Source organism: Ailuropoda melanoleuca, chromosome 15 (genome assembly GCF_002007445.2).
Source record: "Ailuropoda melanoleuca isolate Jingjing chromosome 15, ASM200744v2, whole genome shotgun sequence".
Taxonomy (NCBI): Eukaryota; Metazoa; Chordata; class Mammalia; order Carnivora; family Ursidae; genus Ailuropoda; species Ailuropoda melanoleuca.
The window spans coordinates 14,946,455-14,971,051 of NC_048232.1; the positions used below are offsets into that span (position 1 = coordinate 14,946,455).

Below are 24,597 nucleotides of genomic sequence, written 5' to 3' on the forward strand. Positions count from 1 at the left end.
ACATTTATAATAACAAAGGCCACAGTTTAATTAATTAATAATATATAATGCAAAAAAAGAAATGTTTGCCTTATATATATTCCCTTTATTTCCTTTATCTTTTATTTGTTTTTCTCCTTGGGTCTAAACAGAGAAAATAATGCTTAGTTATCCGAAGAAAAGGTCAGATCTATTAGAAATGACCTTCTGATTCCACAGGCAACTCTTCAAAAGGTACCCAGCCCTGATGTTTGGTGTAAATAAAGCCTTTTTAAAACCCATAGAAGACGTGCACTGCTGTTTACAAATTAATCTTTTGGCTGATTCCTCATTATGCTCTTTGTTACCCCCCCCCCAAAAAAAATCTCCAAACCCTTGCTACCAATCCCTCTCTGATAAATATATATTGTTTAAACAGATATAAATCCATTGCAACTCCTCTATGAGTTATCCAACATATTAGAAAGGCCAAACAGAATTAGTCACTATTCTTAATGAATAGGCTAAGTGTTTTTAATCATAAAAATCATGACGGTTACTCAGACCAAGGCATTTAAACCAAGCCAACAGCACCTTCGGATGGGAACACCGTGCGTAACTCTTTCGGAAAGTTGAGGTTTTCTAAATACAAGATATTTCTGTGGATCAAAGATGATCAAGTTTTCTGTGTGTCAGAACAGAAAGTACCCAAGACGAACAAGCCAGGAGAACAAACTAATTCCTTTAAATGAAAAAATGCAAATGTCCTTCACCAGTAAAACAAGCAGATTTTTAAATCCCTGTTTTTCGAATCTACTTGTTCAAAGAGTCTTCAAAGGCAACTGAGAAGGGGAACAGATTTTTCATTGTAATAGTGGAAGTTGTCTGATAGTTAGGATATATCCACATGCATTTTTAATTCTTTTCTGAGATTAAAGAGATGGCTTTTGGCAGTGTATTTCAACCAGAGAGAAATGATTTGCACTACTCTCAGCATCTACTTTACTGTCAGCTTTAATCCACCTGAGAAAAAAGAAAAAAAAAATGGATAATTCAAATGCATATAATTCATAAACATTGCAAAAGAGAGCCACTTTGTTTCTGCAGTCCTAGTATTAACAGTCTGCCACAGAATGCAGTGTAAGTATTGACTGGCATATGGTAATAAAGAAACCATAGGCTTAATTTACAGACGTATGATGTATAGGGCATTTTAACCTAATAAAATTTAATTTTCTGGGTAACTCTTAAAAGAGAAGTCGTTTAAATTATTTTGCTGGTCCATATACTTTTGTAATCCAAAATAAATTTCGATCCAAAATAAGTCAAATAATTTACGCATGTTTGTGTTTATATAGACACATACTTCTTTTAAATTAAATTTTTGAGGCTATACAGCCACTGTGCCTATGGTTTGAAGCCACAAATATATTATTTTTGATCTAACGTGTGTATGTGTATGTGTGTATGTACACACAAATACATGTATATGTAGCAGGTATTTGTATAAAATATATACACTTTGTTGTCTTATTGGTTATATGTGAAATTGTTCATTTTGAAATAACCTCAGGCCACGACTTGTAGTAACTATTTGAAGGCCTTACTTAGTGTCCCCTTGATGACTCATGCAGTAGCTCAAATTAAACCATTGTGCATTGGGTTATGAATAATCTTTGTTCCAAAGGAGGCAAAAGCCTCAGTCTGATTTAACACCAAAGAATAAATTTCTCTGACTTTCTAAGTAAATCTAAACGCATTCTATTGACAAAATGGACACACAGGGGATTTTCTAAATACCATACATAATTACACATTTTCACACTTAGAGGATAATCCTATGATACAATTTCGATCTCTATTTTTAAAGACTATCACCAGAAAAGAGAGAAAAGAAAATTCGCAAGAAAAAGAAAATGTGAAAATGATCATAGGCTTGGGAATTCCCTCAAATCCAGAAAATTCCAGGTTAAGGCTTGAAGTTGAATCATTCCCAGGACTAGCTCCAAAGTTAACAAAAGTACAAGGCAAACAATTTCTTTGGGGACAAGCAGCATTATTTCAATCAGACCTTCTCCTGCAGGGTAAAATTATTCTCCCCACACTATGAATGGACTCCAAGTATCATAATAAGCAGGTAAACTCACGAGAACCAAAGCTGACATATGGATAAAAGCAGCAAGATCACAGTACACCAAAGTATCATATATATTGGAGAAATAATTCAGTGTCTTAGATTTCTCTATAAAAATTTGTGATCTATATAGGACTTCATTCACATGGACACTAACGATAAGGGGGAGTATTTGCTTTGGCGGTAGTGGATAACACATCTGCTTATCTTGCTTTTAATATTTTTTTTTTTTTACATAATGTTTCTGAGTATACAGATGTGAGTCAGGTAGCATTTGAATTCCCCACATATACACAACTGAGGTGCCCCGCAACCGGCATCCCCTGGGATCCTTGATTCACTGACGTTAGCCATACGAATCCAGTGTCCAAACTCAGAACAGCAAGCTTAGTTTCTGCGTTATCAGTCAGCGTAAATAATAAATCCAGAAAATGTGCTGTATTTGTTGTTATTTCCTCCGTGGGCTTTCCCGCCATCTAATTTGATGTAGACTTCGTCTCCTGGCTCCAAATGAAGAACGACACTGTTACTGGCATAGTCGTAATTCTGATCCGCGTCTTGGGCAATGGCGCTAGCTCGCACCTACGTGAAACAAACGAGAATTAGATTCTGTAGGAGAGAACGCGAGGGCTTTCCTTTGTGCCATTCGCAAGCATCAGAAGCCGACCTGTGCCATAACACGGAATTCAGCATGGGAGAATCTGCCTGGGCGGTGGGGTTCTAGATCTTTGTAACAGTTTCAACTCCGTCGCCGGAAAGGAGGAGCAGAAAAGATTAGAAGGTGCTATCGTGAGAGTCATGCCAGCAGTCTTTTCCTACTGTGTGCCCTAAACAACGTACACCAAGCTAGTTTCTTCCTAAATCAGCACTTTTCCTCATTCCTTGGATCTCTAGGCCTGATCACTTCTGGAAATGGAAACAAGGGTAATTTTTTGCATTTTAATTTAGGCCAATTAGCAATATTCTAAACAACTGTTTACGAGGACAGAGGTTCAATCCAAACTTCAGCTGGTCCCCACGCTTATTAGAAAATGGAGATCCTTAGCAGTTGAGACTCAGAAATAACACGACTCCAACTCTACTATATAGCGAGAAAGAAAAAAAAAAAAAAGAAGAAAGCCTTTTGATTTGGGGCTTTTGAAATCTAACTCAGGTAAAGCCTTTTTTTTTTTTTTTTTTGCCAGAAACCTCATTTAAACATCACCCAAGTTTGCAGAGTTCCTTTTTTCTAATTGTGCCTTTTTATTACTTCCCTGTGATGTGTGCACTTAAAGAAATCATTTAATTTCAACATATCTAAAAGTTATAGAAGGAACTGAGCTTTGAGGCCTCTAAAATTTCTAAAATCTTTTAATGATCTGATTTATTACTCTTTTCCATTTAGGTGATTCTAAAAATGTGTGGTTTGCTTTGAGGATGGAAGTTACCTATAATCCACTGGTGTTGAGTCTGTGATCTCATTAGTGGGTTGACAGACATTTGCAAACAGTCAAATTGCCTATCATTTCAAGTAATATGGACATTCTGTCACATCCTCAACTCAAATTAGGCTTCTTATTCATTTAGCTATATTTTGATTTTGCCTTGGAAAAAAATTTTCAATAGGCAGACTTGTGTTTGATTTATTTCAGTAAAACATCTACTCTGTGGCTTGTTTCTATTCCACTATAATGGTATTTCCCCGAGTGACATAGCAAGTGATTTAGTGGTTTTGTAAACCTGCATTATGTAATAATGCATGACTTGGGGTACAATATGCTGGATTTTGTCACTTGGCAAAATGAGGCAAATGAGACATAAGTCAAGAATTTCCATGCATTTCTTTCAAAACTCAAATGATAGGTTTTCAAATTAAATTTTCATGTGGTATGTTCTCACATTAATGCTGAAATGTTAAAAAAGGAGAAGGCTCTTTGACACTGCTGAACTTGTAAAGTAATTTGAGTAGTATTTAAAAAATTTTTCTGGATATCGTATAGCAAAAGGAGAAAGGGGCCTAAAGGATTTAGAATTGCTTAACTCTGTGCTGAGTCTAATACAGTGAAAGGAGTATACCATGCAATTAGGCTCTGAAACACTGACTCAAATGTATACACTAATTCAATGAGGAGATCTGTTTGGACCGTTAAGTAATAATACAATTTCATGTCATAATATTTCCTAGAAATTAATCATAAGTTTGTAAGAGTTGAGTGCTTTGATTCATTAATTTCATCTAGTCATTAATTCCCTGGGAAAAAAATCTACAAGGAAGATAGCGTTGTTATGACCTCATCTTTTTTTTTTTTTTTTAACACGTGGACTTTTAATGGGTGAGAAAAATTAAAATACAAATTAGTAATTATCTATGTCAGTAATATGTTAATTAGCAATCCATACATATACTTTTCAGCTATTGTTAATAAGCAGACACATTTTATTTAGTGCTTTAGGTGTTTAATATATGCTCTGTGGGTATCGTGTTTTAACACTGTTTTCTATATAAAGGCATCTGGGAGCCAGTACTCAATTAAAATCCCTTGATTTAGAGACAATAGTCTTAAATATATATATAATGCAATTTTTATTCTACACGGTATAAGCAGAAATCCATGTCAATGTGACCATTTTTATTCTGTAGGTATGACCACAAAAACCTGCAAATGCATTAGTGTGATCGCACAGCCTGGAAGGTTACCCTCTTGGTTTTTCACTTCTTTTGTTGTGTGATTGCTTTTTAATGAAAGTGATTCTCTTAAGATTTTAACCTATACTGTATCACGAGACTTTCCCAATTAACTAACTGCCATACGCCAGTGTACTTTGCGTGATGTTAGTATGCCTGCTCACCTGATCCTACCGTAAAGGTATAATGGAACTTGAAATTTCAAGGTCTAGTAATCGGCTCGGTGACTTCCAACAACCCTCCCTTTAAGCCATCAAACTACTGAGGAAGGTAATGCATTCCCCTTGGAGGCTATCTTCAGGTTCCTAAATGTACACTGATTTCAGCATTTTCTCCGGGAATATGATGCATCCTTTCCTTAGCCCAATATACCCACTTCTGCCTAAATGTACTCTAACATCTTTTCATATTATAAGTTAACTATTTAGATCCTGCTTGATCGGTAGTGTGTGTTTCACCGCTTTTAAAAAGATATATTAATTTGACATTTCATTACTCTCGCTAATAAATGAATATCAACCCACAAACTATTGTTTCTAACATAGCTCATGTTCATTGGTGCTATAATTAATTAATACATTCTTAGAATAAAACCGGGTCTTTCATTATTTTATAGTTCTAATCTCAAGCCAGTTTTAGCTTTGATTACGGCGGCTTATTATAGTGGTATTACAGTGACTGTATTCAAATAGTGATTTTTGAATTCAGGTTTTTTCTGCTGAAGGTATACGAACACATTAAAATTATATTTCCTGTCTCTCTGTAAAGCCATTCGAGTCCAACTTCTACCTTTCATATGCACTGTCATGGGCTCTCAACAAATGGTATGATTAAATTTGGGCTGATGGTTTCCTGGGGAATATGAGAACTGTGATCCTTTCAGTGGCATGTTTGTGAGAATGCAGGAGCTTGTGTGGCTTTAGCGTTATCTTATTAGGGAGGGTTTATCATTAGAGACAATATTTATGGTAACATCTGCTAATTTAATTCATTGCTACTGATGCTCTCATAATTTCATTTTCATTGTACTTCTGTGGAATCATAAACAAAAGGTTAAGTGGTGCATCAGGTTAATTTACTGGCCTTTGATGTTTCCATCTGTGATCCTGCATTCAACACAAAGCATAAATAAAATGGTTCTCAAATGGTTATGGTCCAGAGGCATTCCTCTATCCTAGAGTGAACTGCATTTTTAGTTTAATTTTTGTGCTTCTCAAATCCACTTAATCCATAGAACATTACACTGACATGGATCTCTGAGTTTCTGTTTTATGGAAACATCTTAGGTCTGCTCAGGGCGGGTAACTGCCATTCTAAGAAGTGATCAGACAAGAACATAACTGAAAATCACTGATAAACTATTTAATATTAATAAAATAAGCTTTATAAAATATTTCTCATTTGCAAGTGTCTACAGATCAGACTTTACAAAATAGTTCCAGTCTAGGGATAAAATTCCTTAACAGTAATATTTTAATAACCATTTTCCAAAATAGTCCATGCTGAAGTTGAAAATATATTGTTTGCTGTTACATATATTTTTCTGAATTACTTGTTGCACACCTTTTGAAGAAGTAACAGCTTAATAATGCCAATGGAGAGCTTTATACATGAGAAGGTCAGCTGTTTTGCCTTATTTTTTTCCTGATCCTCGGAGGATGTGCATGCTAGGATGATACAAAGGAACATTCGACTCTCCAAACAATGAAATAATTTTAAAAACAAAATGCACCTAGAACGTGTCTACAAAATGGTTTTCTTGGAATTGTTTCAATATACCTGGGCTCAGCAGTTGAGACAGCAACCTTGAAACTAATTTAAATGTATTATTCTCTGATTTTTTGTGCAATTGCAATTTCCAGATATTTAAAGATGTGAGTGTTTTCATTCAGTGGCTGATAAAACTTGAATATTATTCCATCTGAAGTAATACCTCTAAAATCAATCCTTCAGCCTGACGGTGTTTTCCAGACCTAACCTTTGAGTCAGAAGAGAGCCAATTTGTAAATAAACGGGTGCCTCATCGCTGTCTGCTAAGGGGCTGTTCATAAACCATTTTGTAAAGGTGATAGAACAGCTCTATTTCGGTACAGTGAGTCATGCTCTTTTTAGCCATTTACCTATGACTATCTCACTGCTCTGTAAATAATTTTTATTTATCTTAATATTATTTTTATGCATAATAACTATAATAACAACCCTGTCAGTGCCTCCTGGTGGCCATTTTTCCTTTTTTTTTTTTTAAAGGTTCTACCTGTCCTGTGGATCCTTGATTTATTTACTTCTAAATTCCTTTAGAAATTTGGGGTGGGAGGAGGGGGGAGGGACAGGATTTTTTGTCCTTTCTTTCTTATACATTTAGACTGTCTTTCACTTTTGAAAAAAAAAACCCACAAAACTCTGATACTGAATTGGGTCTTTGGAAGAAATCCTGCCTTAATGCTGCTGAATAGAAACCTGAGTTATGACTGAAAAGGTCTGAATTCAAGGCGCGGGTGACCTGAAGCCCAGGAACCCTTGTTAAATCTAACTTGGCCATTCCCTGTGCCACACAATTGGCAAAATCAAAGCCAGAGAACTCAGCCCAGGCTGCAAGTTATAAGGCCTGGCCCAGAGCAGGGTTGCTGATTCAGCGCGTGCCCCAGGTCCGATGACACTTTCAGGTAGTTACAAATACTATATTCCTCTTCTGATTAAGAGTTCAGACACACTTTGGTTTGGCAGTGACTGCGAATTTCTCAAGCAAACGGTAAAGTGGCCCCAGCATAAAACTGCAGACCCGTGGTCCGGGTGGCAGAGCTGAGCAGCTCAGGAGAGCAAGTCCTAGTCGTCAGGGCTAATGTGAGGCTAGTTCACAGTCAGGGCCAAGGCCACTGCCTTGGGAGAAGGTTGAAAAGACCCTCACGCAGGCGGCCCGGGGGCTCCCTGGCGGTGAGGCCTATCGGGCCGGGGCGGCTCGGCCTCTAGCCCTCCTGCGCGGCCTCCTATTCCAGCCTGTGGAGTCTGGATTCTGTGTTTGGGTGCGTGTTTTGCTGAGTACACACAGGAGTCTCAACTTTCTCTTTGTTATCAGCGCTCATTACTTCTCCCCCTTCTTCTCCTTGAGCTGAAATCTAACCCGGAGTTTGTGCCTTGCATTTGACGTTTGCTTGTTTTCCCCGTCTGGGACGCCGCAGGGGACTTGCCACCGCGAGTCCCCGGTCCCTCTTCTGCCCTGGACGCGCCACACTTGGACTCGCTCCTCGGCTCCCTTCTTTCTCCCGCGGGCCCCTTTCTCCCCCGAGTTTGTCACCCTGGCACGCCCATTTCCGGGCTCCCCCGGCCCTCCTACTCCAGGCAAAGCCTGAGAGCGACCCTGCGCTGATGAGGATCCCACAGCCGGGGGTCGCTTCCTGCTCCGGACTCCCTGGTGCACAAGCTGTCCAGGGGACCGAGCTCCCGGCTTCCCTACCCTCGAGGGTCGCGCTCACACTCTCGCACTCCGAGTGCAGGTCGTAGCTTGGGACCCGCCCTCTCCAGGCCTCAGGGCACCCGCTTTGGCTTCTGACCCCCGCCTCCCCAGGGAGTAACAGCGTCCCCACTGCTCCGTTCCCGGGAGCCGGGCTGCCGCGCCCTTCCTTCGCGGGCTCCCACCCCCATTTCCGGGGTCTCCTCCCTCTTGCCTGTACCTTCCCGCGCTCCCTCCCCGCCCACCCCGCTGCCTGCCGGCACTCACCTGGTTGTTTTTGCAGAGATCAGCCCACATGCTGGTGCCGTCCCCTCCGCGCATCAGGACGTGGTAGGTGAAGAAGTAGATGCCCGGGATAGAGCAGGTGAACTTGCCCGTGGTGGGATCGTAGTGGTTACCGAGGTTGGTGACCACGTCGTCGAACTTGAGCACCTCGTAGCCTTCGTGCTGCCGCTTGAGGCCGGCGTAGAAGGCGATCTTGGGCACCGTGCTGTAGGTAGCGGCACTGATGGCCCCGGCCGCGTTCAGGCCGGGCGCCCCGGGCGGGCCCGGCAGGCCTTGGCGGCCGGGCTCGCCCTTCTCGCCCGGAGGGCCCACGGGACCCGGCGGCCCGGGCTCACCGGGGGGCCCACGCGGGCCCGCCTTCCCCGGCCTGCCGGCCTCGCCTTTGGGGCCCTGGATGAAGGTGGGCAGGGACTGCATGAGGCCGCGGTCGGGCGTGGCGGCGGTGCTGGGTGCCTTCGTGCCCCCATAGGGGTCGCAGACCATGCGGCAGGTGCCCAGCATCTCGTAGTGCGCCGACGTGCCGGCCGAGCTCACCAGCACCGGGATGAGGATGACCAGCAGCAGCACCATCACCACCCCCAGCGCCCCGGCGGCGATCAGGCGCCTCCTGCTGCCCACCAGCCGGCTCAGCGCGGGGCGATCCTCTTGTCTGCTTTTGGACAAAATTTTGAAGGTTGGGCGGGGACCTCCTCAGAGCCGAAAACAACCCCCTGCGAACCCCAACTCCCCTGGGCGGGCGCGCGCCGGCCGCTCCCCGCCTTCTCCCGCTCCTGCTCCCCCTGCTGAAGCTGCGGCTGGGGAGGGAGCTCGGACGCCAAGTGACTTGAGCTGAAGTCCCGGGCTGGGGGTGGGGGCTGGGGGAGGGGTGCGCAGGGCGCCCTCTCGCCTCCCGCGAGCCCCTTCGCACCTGTGGCTGCCGCCGGCGCCGACGCGGCCACCCGGAGGGCAGAGCCTGCCGCCGCCTCTCTTGCTGGCCCGGGCAGCTCACACTTTTATGCAGCCGCTGCCTGCGATCGACTTTTCCGTTTTTGCCGACTGCGCCAGTTCGCACCAACTTTCCGTCTGAAGTTGCCTTTTTCTGCCTCCTTCTTTTCTTCTTTCGCTTGCTCTGTTCGCCCTTCCACTGCCTTTCTCCCCCTCCTTTGCAACCACCACAACTCTAACAGACGCGCACCCCCAAAGACCGGCGCTGGCCGCGCGAGCTCGGGCCAGCCGCCCCCCGGGTGCGCGGAGCAGAGGCGGCGGGCACGGTCAGCTCGGCGAGGCTCCGGGCTGGAGCGGAGGAGCTAGTGAGCAGCGGCGAGCGCCTCACGGCCGGGAGCGGAGCGAGAGAGAGACTGAACGCAGAATTCTGCCTGGGTACCACCTGCCAGGAGAAGAGGAGGCTGACAAACGCGCGCCGGAGCAATTTATAGGCACCCAAGGCACAGAGGAAGGGGAGCCGCTTTGGCATCTCACTGCAGCATCTGCTCTGCTCATCCCACTCAGAGAGAGTTTGGCATTACTCTGACAATGTGGGATTTTTTTTTTCCCAGCCTCTCTTTTTTTCCCTCTGCACATGGATGAACAGTGAGATCGTGAATACTCCCTTGCTGAACCCAGGTGATGGCAGCGCTCTCACTGGACATACCTGGGGGGAGGGAGACAGATGTGCAATCGTCTTGGGCACTCGAAGGTCACACCTAAGCCCTCTATTTCCCCACCTCCGGCAGCGCCAGTTGGAGGCTGGAGGTGAAGGTTGAAAAGAGGGTGGTTCCGTTGACAGTATTTCTCTACTGGCTCACCCACAATCAACGGGTGCTTCAGGTGTTTTTTGAAATGCCACTTTTAACATAAGAAGGGCCCTTCAGAATTTTCCAGATGGCTTTTTTTTAACCTTATGGTTTTCCTCACCAGCCTTCTAAAATGAAATAAGATGTTCTCCAGAGAACAGTAAGGTGCGTTGAAAAGCCAAAGGACGTTTCAAATGATTATGAATGAACAGGCCCACCACATAATGGGGTGGGGGTTGGGGGTTCTTTTAGCAAATGCTGCAGATGGTGAGAAATATACTCTGTCCTCTACTTACAGGATTACAGTTCTAGCTACCATTGGCTACCAGATGGCTGCCATTGGAGCCACTGGACCCGAAGTTGCATTTACTTGCCCTACATGAATGAGAAATAATCACTTTTAAAATGTCTTTAAAAGTCTTAAGACAAACCAAGCAGCCTTTATAAAAGTACTGGGCAAGATCTTTTGCTAAGATATGAAAAGTGTCCTCTGGGCTTCACAGCACACCTCCTGCATGTACACTGAGGCATGGGGCAAAAAGGAAAAATATGAGAAAGAAGAGCCCCATTTGCAGTGGGAGAGCGGGAGAAGGAAAAGCCTGGTTTTGTAATATTAATGTAAAACCCCCAGAGTAGATATAAGCAAGTTATCCCACTAACAAATACATAAGACACACAAGAACAGCTTTAAATAAACAAGTGGAATTGATTTGTAAATCATACTTTTGCATTCAGGAGCAATGGATGTCAATCAAACGCGGATGACATTTGCTTGTCAATACAGGGATGATGGCAGGGAAGATGGTGACTTATTACATCAGGGCGAGAATCTGAAATGAGAAGCAAGAACAAATAAGACTACAGCAAGCAAGCAATAACATCCTGGAGTGATGATCAGAGGCCTGGGATCCTGCCTGTGGCCTCCACAGCAGGAGCACTTCCTTGTCTGTTCCTTCTGCCTAACTTCCACCCCACGCCAATTTAGTTCTTTCTTTCCTTCTTCTCTGTTTCAAAACGAAATAAGGTCAAATGAGCAGGAAGAAGAAAACCAAGATTCATTGATTCTTTTAAGAGAAATGTCAGCAGCTCCTGTAGGTCTTTCCAGGAGAATCAAGAGTGAGGCCCGGGCTGGTGGAGCTCAGCCTGGCCCTGGTTTCCATATTTTCTCTCCCTCTGACTGCAAATGGACAAGAGCGCTTCCCATTCCTCAAACCTTTAACTTTTAGGGTAATGGTTTCAGAAATGTGTGTCTGGCTTGGGCATAAGACTTTGGTTTATTGGAGGTACCTTATTTTCATATATTTGAGCAGCAGACACATAGAAAGTTCTGCCCTGGCCACAATACCTATTTTCCTAACACCACGTGGATTGCTTCTCAAAAGTCCCCTTTCTTTTGGGGGACAAGATAGTAAAGGGTGGGAATGGCCGTGAGGTTAATGTATTACTCAAACTCTTTTCGAATGCACCAAGTTATCAAAATTCATAAGACCTCTTCATTGCTAAAGAGAGTCCAGTGGGGGATAAAAGGGGAGTTTTTAAAAGGTAGAGTTGAATAAAGTAATTAGAACCTCGAGATACACTTCCATTGAAGACTGCTTGTCTTACAGAGGAACCCGAGGATACCATGAAATGGTAGAGTCGGAATGAATGCTAGAAAGCTCGTCCGTATCTGCTTACTTTCGCAGACGGTAAGTGTGAGACACAGCTGTGAGCAGAAGTAAGGGCCATCCGGTGTCTGTGCTGCTACGCTCTCCTCTACGCCGCAATCTCAGACCTATGGGACTGGAGCTAGTAATGGAGGCGCTTCTCCTTCCACCATCTTTAATGCCAAAGCACAGCTTGGTTTTGCAAGTGAGGGCACCAACATCTTACAGGTCTGCTGAGATTTGGAAAAGTGCTCTGTAGGCATCATGCATGATGCAGGCAACATTTCCCAGGTCCCATGGCTGACCTGTTTTTCCAGTGAGTGCCCAAACCTGGGTGGCACATGGACAGTTAGCTTTTGAGTGAAGTCAGTTTACATTATTGATCGCCTCCCTTTTCTCTAAAGGTGTCCCACCATGTGCTTTGGGAGAAACTTGTTTTTTGTTTTTTTTGTTGTTGTTGTTCAGGGATGACTGGGTGGTAGATGAACTAATGGCTGGCTGCTGCCACTTTCCACCGCTTGAATTTCTCAGAAGGTTCTCTGGAAAGTTACTCACGCTTCAGCCCTTATTCTGACAGTTTGAATAAGCCATCTGATACGCATGTTACTCATCATCTCTGTATGTATATAATAATAGAAAATGTGTCAATTAAAAGAAATATTTGATTCTCTTCAGTCTTCATCAGAGAAGCAAGTTTTCTCTCAAAGTTGATATCAATCTTGGAAGCAAGCCCTGGGATTTAATTTTCCCAATCATTTCTTGAGAAAACACTAGGATCTATATTCCCATTTCCTTCTGCACCTGGGCCTTTGTGACCGTTCAGATCATAAAGTCCAACACAGAAACCCAAGATCTGGGTTGGATGACGATCCCGTGATTTTCATCTTCCCGCATCATTTCTGTCTCTTTCGGAGAACCGAGCAGATCCAAAGCCACACAACTCCCACACAGACGTGCAGCGCCATCCATTAATCTTTATTGAGCGCCCACTGGCAGCACAGCCCTACACTGGGCTCTTACTAGGCAAACAAATCTTTAGTCATAAGAATGATTTCCAAATCCAGCAGTACTTAACCAGAAATAGCATTTATAAGAGGAAAATAACATGAGTTAACAAACCCAAGGACTATCTACAGAAATAGAGATAAAAAGAGTAAAAAAAAAAAAATCAGAGACTGGGCTCAGCTATTTACCTTTGATTCCTGGATCTCCAAATTATATTTCAGAACATACACTCTTTTGACTGAAGAGTTATAGGTTTCTAGCCAGAAAGGGTCTGCTTGGAGTAATGTAGGGGAGTAGTATATCCTTATGGCTTTGGAATCAGATGGGTCTTAATCTGGATCCTGGTTTCCTCATTTAGTTGCTATGAAAGTTACTTAATCTCCTTGAAGCTTAATTCCCTTTTCTCTAAAATGGGAATAACACTAATACCTAAATCATATGGTTGTTGTGAAGACTGAGCAAGTTAGCGCATATCATTATAAAGATACCCGACTCATAACCAGAGCCCAATAAATGTCAATGTCCATGTTCAGATGTTGTAGAGCTGTTGAGTAGTGCGGGGGCATATGGGCTGGATGGTAGAACACAGGCTTAGTAAAGGAAGCTAAAGGATCAGACTTAAGACAAATGACATCAAATGGATACTAAATATCATAAATTTGGACAAAATTAGAACACCCAAGTTCTCCAGGAGGGTTGCCTGTGTGTACTATCGTATAATATAAAACAAAGTAAGACAAAACTCAACACAAGGATCACTTCACCCTTCTCCAAAGTAAGAAAAAAAAATTTTTATAGCAAAAATAATTTGAATTCACTGCAGTTTGACAGACCAAGAGTTTGGATTTACAACCTAATACGAAGCATTAAAACATGTTTTCCCCTGCTCTGGAAAGTTCCCCAAGTCAACAAGTAGCAAGTGTCCTTAAAAATCATTGAGATAGTTACTCAGGAACTATTACTGTGGATGATGATTCTCAAAAAAAGTGAACGAGAGAGGGCTGCTTTGAGTTAGCCAGAAGAGTAATCACTCTGAAGGACACCTAAGTCATAACACATACACCAGGGAATTTTCAACAAAAAACTCTCTATGGAGATAGTGAGTTGGAAAGCTAGCTTGGCAAGTCTATTGTCAGAAAATTATTGAATAGTCAGAAGGCGATGGTAATTAGCACTTTACGTAAGGCTTGGTTACAATGTATGGCGTTAAGTTGGTCTCAAATTCTTGCCATATCAACAATACAAGGGCGAAATCTCTTGGATGGATAAGATATCTTATACTTGCTTTCCCTGGGTGGAATGTTCAGTCCCTAAGACCCTATTTGATGTAGAACTGAAGGAAAAGTTACCAAGAATGAAATCTAAGGGGTCAGCCAGTCCTCCCAGGGGACAGTCATAACTCAGCCATACAAGGAAGATGGGTGAATTAAAGAAACTAAACACAGCTGCCATTAGACCATAGGGAATTTCAAGCAGAAAATACATCCTAGGAACCCAGCTGTGAAGCTGTGCAGCACACAGACCAACCAAGCAGGCAGCAGTAAGAACTGGGGTAGTCTTATCGTTTTGTTTCTTTTAAAAATCTAAAGCATCATGAATCCTGAGAGGACTTACAGAGAACCACCGACAGAGCCAGACCCTGCCAAAGAGCAGCTGATACTCTAGAATATCCTAGAATCTTGCTCTAAGAGAAAGTGGGCTGGAGTTGATATGAATATCAAGGGAAAGTGCATTTGGCCCCACTCCTACATGAGTGTGACCCCAGAGCAACTCACTTCAAATGCAAACAATCTGTCCTGGGAATAAATACTGCATTCCTTGGGTATTTGTATGTGAATACACATAACAGCTTTCCCTAATTCAGGCAACCTCTTGGGAAAAGTCTTAAACTATCTAAAAATAGATACAATTTGAAACCATAATCCTAAAAATAAATTGCAGAGGTAGTTTAGATCCGTAATAAGCTGGAGGTGAAAAAAAAATGAGGGAGTTGTATGTTTGAATGTAAGTGGTTGTATATTTCAACGTTTCCCATTGAAAGTAGTTGTAACCATTCACAATTTATTTTTTTAAAGATTTACTTATTTATTTAAGAGATAGCGAGCATGTGGGTATGGAGGAGCAGAGAGAGAGGGAGAGAATCACAAGCAGACTCCCCCCACTGAGTGCGGAGCCCTATGCGGGGCTCAATCTCAGGACCCCAAGATCAGGACCTGAGCCGAAATCAAGAGCTAGTTGCTTAACTGACTGAGCCACCCAGGCACCTGGTAACAATTCATAATTTTATTAATTACTTTATCTTTGGCTTTGGAAAGTGGAAAAAGTCAGTGAAAGTTGGTGCTACTTAAATGAAGTTGGTATGTTTTTCTTTTGCCTAGAGAGTCCAAGATTCAAGCGGTAATCTTCTCACTCATCAATATCTGCAAAGGTTCTCTGGCTTCACTCAGGCTTCTAAAACTCTCAGCACATGGGAATATTCCCAGTGTGAGCTGTTCCACAGATGCTAATCATTCTGGGTCTTTTAGCCTTTTATTGTCTGTTGCTGTCTTGTTTGGATCATTCCAGCAGGCTAGCAACTTCACAGGGGCAGGAGCAGAGGCAAAAAAGTTCATTTTATCACCAATGGCTGCTTTTGTAAAAGAAAGTTCAAGACTATTTGCTAATTTGAGGATTCCCTGAGCATGTCTATTATCCAGTAGCTGCCATCATGCATTTATATATGTATGTGTGTATATTTGCCATCATATATATATGATTTCTTTACATTTACTCTTAAGGATTTGTTTTTGTGGGTGGACAGAAGGTTTCAGTAGTTGGATAATGAGAGCCAGAAGTGGGCTACCCATGATGGATTCTCTAAGTTAAAGCCCCATAACATGATTTCAGCACCCCAGTACATATGAATATTTATTCTAGCATTACACAGACCACTGAAAGGCCCTCTTTGCCCATTTCCCCCAGGGCTGAGGGTGGTATGGTCTTTTTTACAAAAGGCCTTGAATAGAAAAAAGAAAAAAAGAAGGAGCTAATTAAAAGGAATTTTAGACGTGTGGTTCTCAGATATAATCATGCATTAGGTCTAAACTACATAATTAACTTTTCCTTCAGAAATTCAGAACAAGCTCAAAAGGCCCTAATCTAATGTTTTATCCAGTGTTTGTACTAGTTAGAATGAATTCTCTGGATAAGTCATTTCTATTATCTTCTCAGTAATGTGTTCAATGTAATTCAATTGAACGGAGTTAAAACCCACAAGAACTGGACTCTACTGTCCATTTCCGCCTCCTGAAGCCTCTCCCATCACCAGACAGCTTCACGCTCACATGTGCAATGATCTGCCTTCAGCACCTGCTCAGTGCGTCACCACTCTGCCCAGAAACAGTAACTTCTTCCTTGTCCGCATGGCAGGAAAGTCCAACTACTTAATCTCAGAACGCCGGGCTCTTCGAAAATTGCCACAAGCCCTCTTTGCCTTCCCAGCCTTGATTTTCATACCCGGCCCCTTCGTTATCCATTCTCTGGTTATTGGTTAATTACACCGGAAGTGGTCATCAATCACGCCGGAAGTGGTCTTGTCATTTCCCACTTTGTCCTTGTCTTCTCCTCTACCCTGAAAACCGACTTCCTCCTTCTCCTCTTTCCTCCTCCGGATATTATCCCTTTTTCAAACTTCCTGCCCCTCAGCTCCAAAGCCATCTCCTTCATCCCTCCTCCCACTGACTCCCACCCCACACCCCCTCGCTTCCCCCTGCCTCCTTGGTGCCTACAGAGCCGGTAACGTGTCCTTGTCTCACTGTGCTTCCCTCCTGCTGCTTTGCTGAGGCGTGGGAGTGGGGCTCCCCCCCACCAACCCTGTGACTGAGAGAAATGCCAGGATTGGACAGCATAACTTTAAAAGAATTCTGTAAGATTTCTGGATGTGGTGAACAAGACCGGATTGGAAATTGGATATTTCCAAGGACAAGACTTCCCTAAAAGACTGGAAACGCTTAAACAGCCAAAAACGTTTGATTAAGAACCAGATTAGTATTAAATCTTTGTAAAAGAAGGAACAATAAGGAGCTGAGAAATAATTTGTATAAGACTCAGAGTTAGAAATGGATTAAGGCTGGGGCACCTGGGTGGCTCTGGTGGGTGGTTAAGGGTCCGACTCTTGATTTCAGTTTAGGTCCTGATCTCAGGGTCCCGAGATTGAGCCCCACATCTAGCTCCATGTTCAGTGGGGAGTCTGCTTCTCTCCCTCTCCCTCTGTGCCTTCCCAGCCCTCCACCACCCCTCCGTGGGCAAATAAATAAATAAATATTTTTAAAAAATGTATTAGGGCCTTAGATGGTATACCTAATACTTGTTCATCTCCCAGAAGGGATACTTGCAGGCCCGGTTCTAATAGTTGAAATCAGCGATTATATTTGCTTACTGTATCTTCAAAATGTCTCATACCATGTGCATGGTGGGGAGCAAAAATTCACCTGTGATTACTGAAAGAGAACATGGATTCCTCAGGGATTCTGGCCCAAGAGGATGGCCATATGAAGCACCCAAACTATAGACCCAGAGGATCTCCTATGGGGTTCTTCCCCTCATTTCTTTAAGGTTCATGGGAAGGTATCCTGCCCACTCTATCTACTGTCAAGAAATGGAGGCAATGTATTTCTTCTAAAATACAGAATGATCATATTAATTCTTTTTAAACTTCACCGAGTTCCAAAGAAGTATTTGACATTTCTAACCAGAAAAACACAAAATAGCTCCTTAAAAATCAAAACAAGAGTAGTACAGTGAGGTGGCAGAAAGAAAGGCTGGAGACTAGGGAGAAAGAATAGCACATAAGTGTGACATCAAGGATGGCGGCTGCTATATAGAAAATAGAATACTTCTTTAAAAAAAAAAGAAAATAGAATACTTCTGGGTTCCCCAATAGCCAAGGCAAAAAGGGAAACCTCATGAATTATCTTCATTTTATGATTTATTAAAAGAAATAATTCAACATTCAGGGGAATGAGTTTTTTTTAAATTATCAAACTCTAAGCATTTATTGAGAGGTATGAAACTGTATCATGAAAAACAGTCAAAGACAGCTTCCCAGAAAATGAAGAAAAGTTCCCCAGTGAGAGACTGAAGCAGCCCAAATCTAATTCAGCTTACCAACCCTAATACATCTTGAAATTCATTCATAGAAAGCTGACATGCTGAACAAGCAGCAAACAGTACTCCCAGAAAATACACAATTAGCAAGAGCAGAATGAATGGGTTGAAGAGCAGAGGGTGCAGTTCAAACCAGAAGGGGTGACGACTCATTTTCAAATAAAAATCCGAAGTGTAGTAAATGCTATCATCAGAGTGACGAAGCTCGGCGAAAACAAATGCAAATAAACTCCACATTTCTGTTTCTTTTTAGTATGTAATTTGAGAAGATCAGTCAAATGTGACGAGCTACAGAAAAAAGAAAAGTTGAACCATTTGGCAGATTTGTTCCTAAGTCATGCCGACAATATTTTGACCCGTGAATTACACAAATATAAAAGCGTTACTACTTATATTGTAAAAACACAACCGTGAGCAGATAGGAAGTTAACTAAATTACACCTAAGTGTTCAATTTGGAAAACAAAATGATTGCAGATATTGCCTGATAACAATATTCATAAACACCAGGAACTATTCATATGAAAGACCGCCAAGCCTATGCACCGCTGTGAATTGCAAGCACTGAGCTACTTACCGCAAATACAAAAATCACTTCTCTCCCTTCACTTTGAATTGGTAACTTATAATTAAGAGTATTTTTGTCAACCCTAGTAATGCCTTAATGAAGCCTGTACTGAGCCACTGGATATTTACACACGATCTCTAAAATACAGACTCGTGTATGCAAGGTAAAAGCACCCCAGTACTCCCGACACAGCTGATGAATTTTCTGAAGATTTTTGAGCATGCAGAATAGTAGGAATTTTAATGGTTTTCAGCTCCTCTTAGATCTACACACAAATATAGAAATATGTATTGTGAAATGCAAATGAACTTGGTAATGCCATCCCCAGGATGGGTGCATTCATCCCCAGGACCAGAAACCATTCAAAAGGTAACAGTCTCCCATCAGCAAAAAGATAAAAGGCAAACTGCTCTTACGAAGCGATAAACAGTACATAATACAAAGGGGGAAAATAAATACTCTTTCATGACACAAAAGGGAACAGAGCCAGTGAGATAAAAAATGCAAGAATAAATATAGGTGGTTTAAACTAGTAAAGGGGAATCTGAATGAGAGAGGAAAATGACTTGCTGATTTTCTTTCTTTGAGGGTGTTACAGACCGGCTTTCTCTGAATAACTCAAGCTTCAAATATGGCAGCCGTTTATGTTCAGCGTTTATGGTTCATCATGGTCACAAACAGACTTTGAAGCAATGTGAGCCTATCTAAAGAACTGGAATCCCTTTGAAATGACAATTACACTATTATCAGGGCAACTGGAAATAAACAATAGGGAGGAAGGGGAAGGAGAGGAACAGTGAAGAGTCACCATACAGGTGTCTGCCATTTCCTCTGACCAATGCCAAATGCACGGACATCCTTAGGGCTCTGGTGGCATGATAAACCATGCTCCTTCGTATTCATCAGGACTTGATGGATGTGTGCTATGAATGGATTTCTGGGAGTAGAGCAACTCCAAATTAAAATCTTCACTGTTTTGTTGGCCTGGAGATTCATTTTTGCTGTCATCCACTCAATATACTCCTCCCTTTGTTTTCCGATTATTAATTTTGGAATCATTAGTGATTTAATTTTTTAACCACAACTGCAATTATTTTAATGATTCATTTGCGTAATACTTTTTAATTGAAAGTAGGAGAGAGTTCAATCTAAATTGAGTTCTCTGAAATGAAGTGGCCTCTTTATGGTAGATAGCATATTTTAAGGGGATTTGAAATCTTTGTGAGGAATTTAACTGCAATCATAGTGCTCAGTGTCATGGGATGATAGGGGCGTATGTACGCTGACTTAAATAAAATGTACAAGATTCAAGTTGGAAAACTCTTTTTGGGTAAACTATTCATGAAAGTGGAAAATTACAGGATTTTCCTCACTAACGGAAGTGTGGGCTTTGGCAAGATGTCATTATAGTTGATCTTGGCAATCAGAACTGGTTAAAGTAAATGTGGTTGCTTTGGAAGGGAGGGCCTTAGCTTTGAGAGTTTCTTGTGTATTTTGTATGATTTTTCATAGTGATGAAGCAGCAAAAGAATAAAAATATTTATTAAGGTTGGGAAAGGATGGGGCAAAGAATCCAGTGAAACTAGCCTTCTTTCAGTTCCCAGATTATTCAGTTTTGTATAGAACAAGTTTCTATTGGGGGACTAGATATATTTTTAACAAAACATACCTTATTCCCTTTTATATCTCCCAAAGCATCTATACCAGCACCTGTGCACCAAGCAAGCCCTCAGTAAATGTTTGTCAAAATAGGTAAAGGAAACCAACATGTTTGCTGCTTGCATCCTACAAAAAGTAAAGATAAAGCATACACAATGCTTACTATGCAATGGAAGGTTCTGGATCAACCCCTAGAGAAATATCTTATTTATCCAGAACAGTGCCCTGATAGAGGTGGCACTTCCACTCACAGTGACTCTTCAGTATCATTGGGAAGACACCAGGATGGACATCATGTGGCCATTTTGTCCTTTCACACCCTGTTGCCATCTCTTCATCAGCTTCATTTGGCTGAGTGGACTCTTGTCTCAAAATGGGCCACTCGGCTTCTCTTTCCTGATCTTTGAGATACAGCACAGAAGATGTGGAAATTGATATAGTTCCATAGAGGAAAGGCCCACAAAAGCCTACTGTCCAAGTCCTTGGAGCAGCCCTTTGTCCTTTCAACTCTCCTTCTGATCCTGTGGGATATTTGATATTTCCCAGTAAGACCCACCACCACCTTCCTATCCCATTTCTTAAACCTTATTTTACCAACTGTGGGTTTATGTTGCTTACACTGGAGAGAACCTTAATAAATACAACAGATTGGGCTTGAAGGAAGGGTTAAGCTTTCTTCTATCCCAGCGCTGTCCAGTACAACGTTCTGTGATAACAGAGATGTTCTGTCTACGTGCTGTCCAATAAGGTGGTCACCAGTTACATGGGGCTTCTGAACACTTGAAATGTGGCTGGTGCTGGAGAAACGGAATTTTTAATTGTATTTAATTTTAATTGAGTTAAACTTAAGTAACCACAGGTGACTAGTGCCTAGGTATCGGATGGGGCAGCACAATGAGGGTGATCGGAATCCTTTTCCTCTGTTAATGGAGAGAACAAGAGAAACTGGACTTAAATTGAAGTAAAGAGGCTAGGCATTGGCTGTAAGAAAAATATGAGAATAAGATGATCAAGGAAGGTTCCTAGAACTCTCAGGCATGCTCAGAAGTGGCCATCAGAACAGAATGGTGAATTCGTTTGGGCTGCTGTAGCAAGGTACCAGACTGGGAGGCTTAGACAACAGAAATTGTTTGTCTCACTGTTTTGGAGGCTGGAAGTCCAAGATGAATGCATCAGCAGGATTCTTCTTGTTGCATCCTCACATGGTCTCCCCTCGTGCACGTGTCTGCTTCCTACTCTCTTTCTCATAAGGTCACCAGTCATATTGCATTAGGGTCCACCCCAATGACCTCATTTACCTTAATTACCTCTTTAAATACCCTGTCTCCAAATACCACCATATCCTGAGGCAGTTGGGAGTTAAGACTTCGAAGTATGAATTTTGGGAGGACACACTCCTACCCATAACTAATGGTCTTGATGTGGATATTGGTTGAGCGACAAAGGCATGTTGAAAATCCCAACCGCTTGCCTGGCCAGGAGTTAGCCATCCCTTGAGCCTGGAGACCTGCTCAGCATTTCCAATCCAAGTTTGACTGCATTTTCTGCATTTTAATTGTAGCAGCAGATGAACTATAGATATGAACATAGCTCTACTCCAGGTAACCATTTCCAGGGAGTTTAATGAGTGTGACTTATTTCATGTAACTTACAGATTTGCATGCTGATTTTGACTTGGTAGAGTCTTCCTTCAAAATTATCTCTAACTTTGAATTTCTCTTTCTCCAAGTGCTATCTGAGCAAGTCTTTATGACCACACGCCAGGACCCTCCTAATAGCTTTCTGCACAATCCCCTGGCCTCCAGCCGGTCCCACTTCTCATTCATTCTACTTACTGAGTTTAGATTCTTTTTCCCAAGAGACTGTGTTCATTGTTCCTCCTATTTCCTGGAATCTTCAAAGGACTCTTAGCCTAGTTGTTTCAAGATAAATCCCAAATTCCTAACCTCAAGATAAGTGTAATTTATCACCTCACTACACCCTGTGGACGACTCTGATTTCTACTACTACCGAAAAAACCTCCTCTGAGTCCCCCCAGATTTCCTCACCTCCTGCTGACATATCTCACACACACTCCATGCCCAACCCCTTGCTCTGTTACCCCATCTGGAGTGTCTTCAAAGGCCTTACTATTTATTAAAATAAAGCTTGTATTCAAAGTTTACTTCTTTGGAAATGTCTTGCCTGTCTAAAACAGTGTTCTATCCATCAAAACTCTATAACCCTGCTTTGATTTTCCTGATCATGCTATTAGGGGCCTAAGTGTGTCTCCTAACCCCAAGTCGATATGTTGAAGTCCTAACCCCCAGGACCTCAGATCATGACTGTATTTGGACAAAGGATATTCAGAGATGTGATTCAGTTGAAATGAGGTGGGCCCTAGACCAATGTAACTGGTGTCCTTATAAGAGATTAAGACAGAGTGAAGGCCAAGTGAAGACACAGAGAGAAGTCAGCCATCTGCAACGCCAGAAGAGAGGCCTGGGATCGATCCTACCCTCATGGCTCTCAGAAGAAACCAGCCTTGCCAACACCTTGAGCTCATATTTCCAGCCTCTAGAACTGTCAGAAAATTAATTTCTGTTTTCAAAGCCATTCAGATTGTGGTATTTCGTAATGGCAGCCCTAGCAGACTCATACAGGTGTATATATCCGCACCTTTTGTTGTTGTAGATTTCTCCCCACTAGAAAGTCAAGTTGGTAAGGGCAGAAACTTAATTTTGCTCACTGCTCTATCTCTGTAACTAGAGCAATGCCTGGTGTGTAGTAGGTGTTTAATATGTGGAGTTTAGAATACCAGTCCCTATGCTTGGCTCCACCAATCTCTAATTCCGTGGTTTAGCAAAGGAAGCCCGTTTAACTGCAGATAAAAACTACCTCCCCCAACCTAGCCTTTATTAGTAATAAAGGCAGCACTTGGGTCTCTGCTGGCTTTATATTATTTCTCAGTGGGTTTAGAACTTGGGCAAGGAGGGGGCAGCTAGTTACTAGCACCCTCACTCCCTAACGACCTGCAGTATTTTGTACATGGCAGGTACTCAATAAATATTTCATCCTAAAATGTCCTATTTGCATGTTGCCCGAAATTTCCATATGTGCATACTTTGCTTCCCAGCTTCTAGAGGGCAGGAGTTGTCTTCCGTGCCAGCAAATCTGCCCTTTTGTGGGAGGGGCTCCATAAATCTTTGGATGGATGATGAGTCCGCACACACTGTGGGGCTCTGAGGAGCACCAGTGCAGCTCCCAGAAACTCCCCTTCGCTGAGGTTTCTCTCACTCCCAAAGCCTTCATCTCACTTCCACAATGTACAGAACACAGAGGTGAAAGCCAGTGAGTGTGTACTGAGTCTCTCTCCTCTTTCCCTTGGTCACAGATCCTGGACCAGAGATGAACACCGTGCCATGAAGATGACTTCTCCCAGGAACATGGTTTGAGACTGAGACTCATGACAGCCTCTACGGGCTGCAACACTTGTGTTTTGTATACTTAGGTGATGGAAGGAGGGTGATTGGTGCTTTTGTGGCCCAGAGACGGAAAGGCAGTTCACGAAGAAAGAAAAGAAATATGTAGTCAGGAAGAGAAGAGCAGTGACAGGGAGCCCTGAAGACTTTCCAGGATCTTCCTAAAGCCAACTTCCATTTCTATCCTTCATTTCCACAGCACCTCTGTGTCCCCTGTCATCAATTCCCCCTTGTTTGTTTAAGCTGGTTTGAGTTTGTTTCTGTTGTTTGCAAAACAAAACACACAAAAAAGAGAACAAATACAAAACCCCCAACCATGAACTCATTCATCCCTGTGACAATTTTTGGGAAAAAAGAGGGGTCTTTCCCTTCAGGAAAAGAGGCACAAAAATCCCTGGCCCTCTCCCCTACCTCTCAAACCTCCCACTAAAGCCCATTTACTTGGGGTTAAGTGAAGAGCTGTTACCATGCATCAGCTAATGTACTGCGTTGGACAGCTTTTCTTTGAGATTCTTTCCAAATAGAAGAAAGTACACCTGTGCTCCAAAATCTACCAGGAACACTCAGTGTTTTTAAATCCATCTTTTTCTAAATTGCCTCATCAATTCTCGCTGCTCTCAGGATCACCTTTCTCAACTATACCAGCTGAGATCAACTCAGGTGGTTACCCTAACAGTTCCAAGATGTTAAATCTTAAATGCTAAACAAAGATCTTTATGGGAAGAAGGGCATTCTTTTTCTTTTTCTTTTTTTTTTTCCTTGTGTTTAAAGCTATGCTGTTCAAGAGAAAAAGGTGGGGGGTGGAAATCCTTGCGTATGAAATGAAATCCAGATCGGGCCGAAAGGACCCAA

The 24,597-nt window shown here is 42.4% G+C and overlaps 2 protein-coding genes and 1 long non-coding RNA gene across 5 annotated transcripts in view; 1 reads left to right on the forward strand and 2 right to left on the reverse strand.

Annotated features, from left to right (window-relative positions):
- On the reverse strand, nt 1-11,003 carry C1QL3 (complement C1q like 3). Of its 3 annotated transcripts, none has more exons than XM_034644160.1 (3): nt 9,398-10,374; nt 8,473-9,139; nt 1-2,674 (listed from the first exon to the last, which is right to left on the reverse strand). In XM_034644160.1, the coding sequence occupies exons 2-3, from the start codon at nt 9,058-9,060 to the stop codon at nt 2,495-2,497; spliced, it is 768 nt and encodes a 255-aa protein (XP_034500051.1). In that variant the 5' UTR covers nt 9,061-9,139; nt 9,398-10,374; the 3' UTR covers nt 1-2,494. The 3 variants fall into 3 exon arrangements, with proteins under 3 accessions (XP_034500051.1, XP_034500050.1, XP_019654600.2); XM_034644159.1 differs by adding an exon at nt 10,986-11,003 and having other exon boundaries at nt 2-2,674; nt 8,473-9,856; XM_019799041.2 differs by having other exon boundaries at nt 2-2,674; nt 8,473-10,373.
- On the forward strand, nt 7,919-23,795 carry LOC117796393. The gene is made up of 3 exons (XR_004620873.1): nt 7,919-8,535; nt 11,870-11,950; nt 23,658-23,795. It is a non-coding gene; the product is annotated as an uncharacterized LOC117796393 (long non-coding RNA).
- The window catches only part of RSU1 (Ras suppressor protein 1), a 238,908-nt gene continuing 225,385 nt past the window's right edge, over nt 11,075-24,597 (reverse strand). Inside the window, exon 9 of the mRNA XM_034644158.1 lies at nt 11,075-11,092. Within this exon, the coding sequence (XP_034500049.1) occupies nt 11,092 (1 nt within the window). The 3' untranslated portion in view covers nt 11,075-11,091. The remainder of the gene's footprint in view (nt 11,093-24,597) is intronic.